Source organism: Apis laboriosa, unplaced genomic scaffold (assembly GCF_014066325.1).
Source record: "Apis laboriosa isolate Shangri-la unplaced genomic scaffold, ASM1406632v1 scaffold4_cov146, whole genome shotgun sequence".
NCBI classification, from domain to species: domain Eukaryota; kingdom Metazoa; phylum Arthropoda; class Insecta; order Hymenoptera; family Apidae; genus Apis; species Apis laboriosa.
Window position 1 is genome coordinate 2,800,247 of NW_025223501.1, and position 10,259 is coordinate 2,810,505.

Consider the following 10,259-nt stretch of genomic DNA (forward strand, 5'->3'; position numbering starts at 1 on the left):
AAATGAATCAATAACATTAATAATATTTAATTCCTCTCTAACAAAAAATAAATTATTTAATTGTGAAGCTTTTATCCTTGAATCTCGTTGAAATGAACAGAAGAAGAAAAAGGTTCCTTGATCGAAAGATCAGAAGTAAAATTCCCTTCCCTTTCCTTTGTTCGACTGATGAAAACAAAAAACAAAAAAAAAAAAAGGGAAAAAATTGTATCAAAATAAAAAAGAAAAGATATATTAAAACGAATTTTATTAACGATACATTATTTTATTAAACGATATATTAAACGAAAAATTTTATTAAACGATATATTAAAACGAATAAAAATTTATATCCCTTCCTTGAAATACGAAACCGTGATGAGTCTGTGTGCGTGTATGCGTGTGTGTATTTCGCATGGCTAAACTTCGACATAAATAAAACATGGAGAGTTTTAAAACGCGACGCACGAAGGGGAGAAGAAGAAGGTTGCCGGCCAACTTCTTTGAAGGTTGTTCGCACGTGAATTGGTGAACGCGCGACTCTTGGTTGACAAGCCAGGTAATTGAGGCTGATTGTGTTACACAAGGATGAGATCATACGTTGTTACGCCCCATATATAGGTCGTATTCGATTAACGCGAAGGAAGTCGAATTATTATCGCGTTTCAAACCTTCGGCGCGAATTATTGGTAAGAAAAGCCTCGAAGGAACGATTTTCGAACGCGATTTCTCTTTTTGATCGACGCAAAGGAGGATCGAAGCAAGATGCTAATAATTTTTCATTTTTTTCCCCTCCTCCCTGAATTTGAAACGAAAATTTAATCATCAAAAGAAATTTCTCGAATTTCGGTTTTCGAACGAAGGATAATATTTACTTTTGACTTACTTTGCAGAAACTTTTTAGCAACATCTCGAGATATATATTTATTATTCAGTTTGCAACCTGGAAATTACGTATTCTTTACGCTTTGAATTTGGAGGATCCTTGTTTTTTTTTTCAAAGAGAGAAATTTAAATTACGAATCGACGACATCGTTGACATCGAAGGATCAAGAAAATATAAATTTCGATCGATTGATATTTTATTCCTCGAGTTAGTTATCTTTAAAAACGTTCCGCTTCGAGACGATTCTTAGAGAATCTTCGAGTTTGCGGATACGAAGAGACAAGAACTTGATGCGATAACCTTACAAGCGAAAGGTTGTGACTTCGCTGTGTTTCAGATTCTCGAAAATAAGAGGGAAATTATTAGTCATGGCAGATAACTCAACCCTGACAAAATAACACGTTAGATAATACGATAAACAACGCAGAGAGAAACTATAATTGGCTTCTTGTAATTGGTTTAGCTCTCTCTCTTTCTCTTCAAAATATAATCGAATTTCCAACGAAAAAAATCTTCACTTTTCCTTCTTCTTGGGAAATTAAAATATTATGCTTCGTCTCTTCTTGCGTTTCATATCTCTTGATATTTTTTTTTTTCAAAAATAATATTTAATCGCAAAAGAATCATACGATTCTTTGTTTGTATTTCTTCTTTGGTAGAAAATTAAAAGCATAAAATATATTCTATCTCTGTATTTTATTTTATTATCCTCTTTTTTTTTTTAATTGTAAAAGAAAAAATCTTGGAATGGTTGGAAAATTACGAGAATTCCCTTCTTTTATAAAATATAAATTATTCACGAATGAGAGACAGAGAGAGAAAAAATTAATCTGTATCCGTGTAATCTGTATTAAGATTTCGATGATTCATAACATTCTATTTTGAATCCACGATATACGGTTGAAATCCTGTTCAATCCATAATTTTAAAATATTCGTATTTTCTGTTACTTGTTTCAAAGAAAAGGGGCAAGGAAGGCTGGAAAAATTAATAAAAATGCTTATAAAATATCGCTCAAACATCTAAAAACACAGAATTAATTAATCATAATTTGTTTCAACAGGGAAGGGAAAAATTGATTACAAAATATCAAAACATTTCAAAACACGGGATTAATTAATCATAATTTCTTCGATCGTGTAAATTACTCTACTGATCGTCGATGCGCATGCAGTGTATCACATAAACATTTCGTTCCTCGAAATCGATCCAATTATCTAGAAATTATTTCCCCGTGTCCTTGATTTTCTCGCTGCAACGAAGTACGTGTAAATACAGAGTCGCACTCGTGGAATAAACGGTTTCTGGACCGTATCGTACCATTGACGTAGGATCCAGCGACCCCCACCACTCCCCACACACCGTCTGCCGGCCAAGGTATCAAAGTCTCCGGCGAACGAGTCGCCGCGGACAGTCCGCTTCTTCCTTTCGAAAAGGTAAGACGCGACTTTCAATTCGCGCTCCTCGCGATCGAGATGGTTTCGTTTTGTTATTGGAAAACCAGTCGACCTTGAATCTTTATTTCTCTCTCTCTTTCTCTCTTTCTTTCTCTTTGTATGGTGTATAAATTTCTTCTATAAACTTCTTTATGCAGTTTTATTCGAGGTTATGTTTTATTCGGTTATTGGATATTTTCACGAATGAGGCAAAAATAATTAAAAGTTGTTCGTTATGGTGAAATAATATAATATATATATTAGTAGTGATAATTAATTAATAATTATTGCACGATTGTGATTAATACGTTGTTAGAAAGTTGTCTCGAAATTTGATTTCCTTTAGAAGTATCGTCCTTTGATAAACGAATAAATAAATAATACGAGTGGATTGCGAATATCTATATACGCGATTTCTTCGAATCGGCTTCGTTTTCACTATGCTAATTTTCATTACGTGTATATATATGTATATATACATATATATTCTTTTTTTTCTTTCCAGAGTCAGCGAATGGTCGCGAAAATGAAAGTGTTAATTTTCGCCGCTGTTGCGATATTCTGCGTCCAATCTGTGCTCACTGTCGACACACACGAGCACAATAAGATTGTGTGCTACTGGAATACGTCGGCCTTCGAGCGACAAGGTGAAATCATAAAATATTCCGTCGATCGATCTCAGAAAAATTGAAATTTTTATTTTTATTATTAGTTATTAGAATAATTCTGCGCTTTTTTCCCCCCTTTCTTTTTTTTCCTCGTGTCTTGAGAAAATCAATTTTAGATGTATTTTAGGGCCAGGAAAATTCCAGCTGGACGACATTCAGTCGGCCCTCTCCCTCTGCACGCATTTGATCTATGGATTCGCGGGGATCAACGCGGAGACGTTCGAAGTCGTTCCTCTGAAGCCATCACTGGACACAGGAGTCGGATACTCTTATTACAAACTCGTCACTCAGCTAAAGAGATCATTCCCAAATCTCAAGATCTATCTCAGTATAGGTGGCAACGCCGATCCTGATGACGAGACTCATAAATATCTCGTTCTCGTGAGTATCTTATATATTTTATTATTTTTGAAACGAGATTCGGTGAAAGTTACATTCCTTTCCTTCATTGCGGACATTTTCTCTTTTATCATTTAATTTTAGCAACGATTCAAATTTAATTAAAAATAATAATATATAATGTATTATATATTAATAATAATAATAATATAATAATATAATAATAATAATAATATAATAATATAATAATAAAATGGTAATAATAATAATAATATAATAATAATAATATAATAATAAAAATATATTTAAATAAAAATAATAATATATTCGATTTGTTCAGACGGAGACATCGCAATCGAGATCGAAATTCATCAGCTCTGTGAATCGGCTCCTCAACGACTACGATTTCGATGGGATCGACCTGGCTTGGCAGTTCCCACCCGCCAAAGTTAAGAAGGAACGCGGCACATTTGGCTCGATCTGGCACGGCATCAAGAAGACCTTCGGCTACGGTAAATTCAAGGACGACAAAGAGGTGGAGCATCGTGACGGTTTCACCATCCTGGTCCGCGACTTGAAGGCCCAGCTCAGGCCAAGAATGAAGGATCTGACGATTGGTGTCCTACCTCACGTGAACAGCAGTGGTGAATATCAATTTTTTTTTTTTTCCCCCAGAAATTATTCGATCGTTCAAATATTAAGAGATTCGATACGAAATACGTTCCATTCATTTTTCTAGTTTATTACGACGCGAGATTGTTAGCGCCCAATATCGACGCCGTCCACCTCTTCACTTTCGATCAAAAGACACCGGAACGCAATCCACAGGAAGGCGATTATCCAGCGCCTATCTACGAGAGTTACGGCCGTGTTCCTCAGGATAATGTAGATTCAACGGCCAGGTGAGGAATTTCATGATTCCCCTCTCCCCCTCCAATTAAATTTTATTCAAGAAGAAACAGAAAACGTTTCGATTCGTTGTATGAACCAAAAGAAGAAAGAAGCTCCTTAGTGTCTAAAATTTCTATATATATATATATANTTATAAAAATTAAATTATTTATATTTATTTATTTATAATATTTATAATATTAAATATATATATATAATATAAATATATAATAAATATTAAATATTATATATATATAAATATTAAATATAAAAAATATATATATATATTTTTATATTTTTTATATATTATTTTATATTATTATTATATTATATTTTTTATATATTTATATATCTAATATATAAAATACATAAAAATATGGGCGAAGTATCGATTCCGTTTCAAGGTACTGGCTCGAGAACGGGACTCCGGGTTCCAAGATCGTTGTTGGGATTCCAACATACGCCCGTACGTGGAAGCTGACGTCGGACAGTCAAATATCAGGGGTGCCACCTATAGTGGCCGACGGGCCGGGGGCCGAGGGGCCGCACACCAACACGCCAGGGCTTCTTTCGTACGCGGAAGTTTGCTCGAGGCTGACCGAATCTGCCGTGGGTCGTTTGAGGCGCGTCGGTGATCCGTCGAAGAAGTATGGCAGTTACGCGTACCAACCTTACAACGAGAACACAGGGGCGGATGGAATTTGGGTCGGTTACGAGGATCCCGACACGGCTGGGAACAAGGCAGCCTACGCCAAAGCGAAAGGTTTGGGCGGAGTGGCCATCTACGACTTGTCGTTGGACGATTTCCGCGGCGTCTGCACAGGGGACAAGTATCCCATAATAAGGGCCGCTAAATACAAGCTGTAAAAAAGTTACTAGAGAGACAATATATATATATATAAATGAAAATGTGGCCAATTTGCATAAAGTTTGGAAGTTATTTTGAAAAATATTTTGTATTATATTTTTTTTGTTTTTTTGTTTTACGTTAAGAAGATTTTCCCAGTTGGCCCAATTGAGTATTTTGCATTTTGCTTTTTACTTTTTATATTTTCAGACATTATTTTATAAGTCGTTCGTCAACTGTACGTTATCGTTTAAGATATTTTATTCGTGTTTTACGAGACGAGAAATGATTTGAAAAAAAAAAAAAAAAAAGAGTGTTGTATTGGAAATTACGTATATGAGAATAAAGAATGATATGAAAATAATCTTCGGGATTATCTTGTGTGTTTCGTCAAATTTTTCCTGCCATATTTGATCGGTAGATAAGGTAGTGATCTAGGGTAGATAGATTAATGCATCTGTACATAGATATAATATATGTATATATATATATATTTTTTTTTTCTTCGTGCAGTCTATGAATTCGGATAAACACATTTGCTCGGGTGTGTATGAAAGGTTTCATTGTAAATGGACTAGACTCGTTAAATATATCAAACATTAGGAGTTATGGCACACGAGATATAACTAATCCATAGCCACTCTCATACATAGTAGAAACATATAACGTTCCTGAAATTTCGTGGTTACATTCATGGTTCTGCTTTCACTTTGTTCGTTCGAGATCGAACATATAAATCATCCTCGAAACTTTCTTCGAAAGAACATTTTTTTTACCAAACACTCGTGCACAAACGTTGGTACAGTGAACGGTATAGACATCTTTGTTCCATTTGGTTCCTGTGTTCCAATCCGTCGTTCCATTAAATCGAATTAATATAATAATAAGAAGAAAACAAAATTTTTCTTCTAAATTTTAAATAATATATATAATTTTTTAATTAACTAGATCAAATAAATATGTATATACGTATACTTTTTTTTTTAATAAAATGTTTATGAAATTTAATTATCATTTTTGTATAACAATTATAGTTTATTTTCTTTGTGATAAAAAAATTCGTAGAGCTTCGTTTTAGTGGAACGACGAATCAGAAACAGTTTCAGCAACACGAACACATCCTGCATAACCATAATACTTAGAAAATACTAGGCGTGGTAGTTGGAATAGCTTACACTCTATGGTACAGTTAATAATTCGTAATATACTCTTTAACAGGGGTAGGGCACTCGTTACGTTACGTTTAATATAATGAAATATAATGAAATATATGTAGCCTTACAACGTACAACTTTTATTAGCCTTATAACACAACTTTTATTATCCCTGATACTTAACCCTAATTCTATTCTGATCTCGGTCCTCGATGAAATTTTTAACGAACTCGTGCTCGTTCGTAAATTTTTAACAATTTCTTTTTCGAAAATTAAAATCGAAATATGTAAAAATGTCCCTAAAAAATTAGAAAACGGATTATTACATTTAAATATTTTAAACAATGACAACGAGTGCTACGAATCTTGCAAAATTTTTTTTTCTAAATTTTCATTATTTCAAAATTTCAAGAAAAGAAGGAGAAGAAGAAGAAGAAAAAAAAGAATTTCTTTGAATTTTTTTTACGAACGAGCTCGTTACGATCGAGGAGGATTCTCTCTAACTAGGAACAGGACACACTCGACGACGTTACGTTACTGAAAGCATATCTGTGACTAGATCAGCTCATCATGAAAATCGACTGAAGTATTGGATAGTGAAAAAATAAGTATACGCGGAGCTCTCTTGTTGTGTCTCTTTTCTACGCGTGGCGAAACGCTCTCTCTCTCTCTCTCTCTCTCTCTCTCGAATAATTTTGGTGCTTTGACATACTTCGAAATTATTATAGATATCCTTTAAAAATGCAACTTTTGTATCCGTGTTGTGTGTATCGTTAAGAATATAACTCTGAGAAACACACGAAAAATAGTCACTCGTTACACTTTTCTCATTACAATAGAATAATATATTTTGCTGATTTCTATTTTCAACTAATCGACAATGATCTAACGAATGAGTAAACAATTTTCTGAATTTCTCTTTTCTCTTTCTCTCTCTCTTTTTTTTTTTACCAGCAATTATACTTTTAATCTATCCTTCTTTTTTTTTTTTAAACATTTTCTCTATTTCTCCGTTATACAATAGAATGAAAATCTTCAACGTTTATATATATATTATTCTCTCAGACTCAACGAAGATTGGTGTACAAGCGTTTTTGGAAATACGCGACAAATTGATGGCGCCACTGTTCCTTTAACACGCTTCACGTGTTTTTACCTGTTTCTCCTTTTTTACTTAATTCCTATTTCTATTTGCATCGATATATTATTATTATTATTATTATTACTATTATTATTAACGTTCGCTAATGCTACGTCACGCATCTTCAGAAACGTCCTGTACACATAAATGCAATATCAAGTAAATGCAGATCACGGTAATTGGTCAACGCTCGAGATAAAATATCGGCATCCATTATAAATGCAATGGCGATAACGTTTCATTCCAATAATTTATATTCTCTTCTTCAAAACTTCGATAAATTTTAATTCGAATTAAAACACAACGAAACGATTGTTAAACATTCGTGTCGTCGTTAATATGGGATAAATGGGATAAATGGAGAACTTTTTTTTTTTCTTTTTTTTTTTTTTTTNNTTTTTTTTTTTTTTTCCTTTTTTTTTTTTAGAATTTTTCACGCAGTGAAGTATCTATAGAACAAATTAAATCGCGAATTTCATCTTGTTTGAATGTTTCTCCGGGGACGGAATTAGTTGTGAAAAATACAAAAGCGTTGCGGACATTAGAATTTTCGATTGCGATTTTTAATTCGGTTCAGAGTTATGGCGTGATGTTCTTCTAAGTTCTTCACGAGAGATTATACATAAGAATCGAAATTATTTTCCTCGAACCGAAACGCAACCATTCGAATATATTTTTATACGATTGGAATATCGAACGACGCGAAGAAAGTTTCACCATTTACCAAGTGTTCTGTCAGCGATGGAAAAGGAATTTTTTAATCTCGATGCAGGCGGGTGACTATTGGGATAATCTCTGCGATCTAACCAAGAAAAGAGGATTCCTATTTGTATACTGGTTCTCTATACTTTTCACACTCTGCAAATTACTCGAAATGTATTCATCCATTTTGAATGATATCCGACCTTTTTAAAATATTCGATCAACCATCTTATTGTTGTAATCCATCGAGACAACAATAATTTTTTTTTCCAAAAAATTAATCTTTAATAATATATATTCAACGTATCGTAAAATTCATTTCACAAATTCTCATCGAAGATAAAAATAATGAACAGTTGTGTTGTAAGATAAACGCAAAAAGTCTTCCTCTTTTCGCCATTTCGGATATCATCGAAAATGTATTTCTCTATTGCGCGAATTGTATTTTACGTTAAAAACGATATAAATACCGATCCTCCTCTATTTTTGGATGATTTTATCAAACTCAATAAGCGATCGATAGTACTAAGACACAAGTCACACACTGAACGAAGAGCTTTCTTATTTACTGGTAAAAATGTAGCGTGATTGGGTGCGAAGTTACACAGTTTCCGTTTCGAAAAATTGATTCTAATTTTAATTTCGAACAAGAGGTGCTCGACATTTCGATTTCTAAAAAAAAAAAAAAAAAGTCTGGCATGGTTCATTTTTCCAAAACGTATGTAATATGAGCTAGGATATAGCAAGGTAAAATTTATTAGTATATTAAATAATTAAATGTTTTGGATAGAAATATAAAGCTAACTTTGATAAAAAAAAAAAAACTTTAATGCAAAAATCAGTGTACTCTATATACAGGATGTATATGCATTGAAATTAAAATTTATATTTACATCACAACTTTTCTTCCTTTTCCTTTCTAGTAATAAAAATAGTGAAGTTAATATTTATTTTTATTATTGCTTGAACAATGAAATACTTTAAAAACACGAACAATTTTAAATTAATTAAATTTTAAATTATATATATCCCTTAAAATGTCCTCCTGTATTTTTACAATCTCGCTATATCGTGGCCCATATTACAAAATTACCTCTCTAACTCGAGCCAATTATACATCTTAAATAGCGTCTAATGTTTCCTGAAAAAAAGTTCAGATGGCGCTGCAATGCCTCGATTCTCCAAAAGAAAAAAAAAGAAAAAGAAAAAGAAAAAGATCTTCTTCAATAACCAATCTCCAACGAACGAACATAATCATCTACGCGAGTTTCTACATGACGGAACACCGTGTGACGTTGTACCTAGTATCTTGGTCCACATTGTTCACGCTGAATACGCGCAGCAGCCTCTCCGTGTCCTTGCACGCGTGCTTATTGGCCTGCTGCTGCTTCATCAGCATCATTGGCGTCTTCTTCTTCGTCCTCTTCTTGGTCTGCGGCAAGGTGAGCTCGAGCATCTGCTCGAGCCTCAGCCGAATCGGCCAACCGCTCTCCTTGTACTCGTCCTCTTCATATGTAGACTCGTTGCCAGACTTCTGCAACGTCTGGAAGGCGTAATTCATAGGCAACAACTTTCTCGGCTGAGCGAAGGAATCGTGGACACGAACGGGACGAGCCAGGGACGATCTCTTTTTGGCCGGGGTTAGAGGTAACGGTTGGCTTTTCACGGTTGGTCTCACTGCCACTAGATTGTTACCACCACTCTTGGGATTCTTCGAAACTCTTCCCTCGTCCAGACGAGCCAAAATTTTCGCATTCTCCTTCAACGATGACGAGTTTATGGCGTTATTTGCCGCTCTATAGTTCTCCTTCAGAATCAGATTGTTCCCCTTCGCGGTCTTGACCAGCTTCAAGTTATTATTATTGTTCGCGTTCACGCCGGGATTATTGTTGTTGACGACAACAGTGGTCACGTGGCGGCACTGCTCGGCACATTGCAGGCAATCGTAGTACTTTTCAACCGCGTTACGTCGCGCCGAAGCCGAGAATCTCTCACGAAGATTTGCGCGATTCTGTCGCTCGCTTGGCTGCCGGGGTTGCTGTCACACCTCCTGAAGATATTTCAACGGGCACAGAGTTTCCTTGTATAACACCTCCCCCTCCTTGCCCGTGTGGTCCGCTGATCTCACGTCTGCCGCGCAGCGAACCATCGCTACGCCATCTACCTCCTCGCCAACCTGAATCACGATCTAGTGGGCAGAATTGGGTAGATGGCGT

At 34.8% G+C, this 10,259-nt stretch overlaps 3 protein-coding genes across 10 annotated transcripts in view; 1 reads left to right on the forward strand and 2 right to left on the reverse strand.

The window, feature by feature from the left end:
• The first annotated feature begins 2,197 nt into the window (after window positions 1-2,197).
• LOC122717263 (chitinase-like protein Idgf4) lies at window positions 2,198-5,410 on the forward strand. Of its 3 annotated transcripts, none has more exons than XM_043941158.1 (6): window positions 2,198-2,301; window positions 2,807-2,948; window positions 3,097-3,350; window positions 3,649-3,952; window positions 4,048-4,210; window positions 4,586-5,410. In XM_043941158.1, exons 2-6 carry the CDS (start codon window positions 2,816-2,818, stop codon window positions 5,064-5,066), a joined length of 1,335 nt encoding a protein of 444 aa, XP_043797093.1. In that variant the 5' UTR covers window positions 2,198-2,301; window positions 2,807-2,815; the 3' UTR covers window positions 5,067-5,410. The 3 variants fall into 3 exon arrangements, with proteins under 3 accessions (XP_043797093.1, XP_043797092.1, XP_043797094.1); XM_043941157.1 differs by lacking the exon at window positions 2,198-2,301 and adding an exon at window positions 2,521-2,539; XM_043941159.1 differs by lacking the exon at window positions 2,198-2,301 and adding an exon at window positions 2,521-2,539 and having other exon boundaries at window positions 4,604-5,410.
• Window positions 5,411-6,544: 1,134 nt separating this feature from the next.
• Window positions 6,545-10,084, reverse strand: LOC122716986 (the record flags this gene model as incomplete). The annotated part of the gene is made up of 1 exon (XM_043940600.1): window positions 6,545-10,084. A coding segment is annotated over one exon (771 nt), but the record flags the coding sequence as incomplete, so codon positions are not given.
• Window positions 9,951-10,259, reverse strand: part of LOC122717262 — a 61,278-nt gene continuing 60,969 nt past the window's right edge. For all 6 annotated transcript variants that reach the window (XM_043941151.1, XM_043941152.1, XM_043941150.1 and 3 more), the window contains one exon: window positions 9,951-10,231. In XM_043941151.1, the coding sequence (XP_043797086.1) occupies window positions 10,085-10,231 (147 nt within the window). In that variant the 3' untranslated portion in view covers window positions 9,951-10,084. The remainder of the gene's footprint in view (window positions 10,232-10,259) is intronic.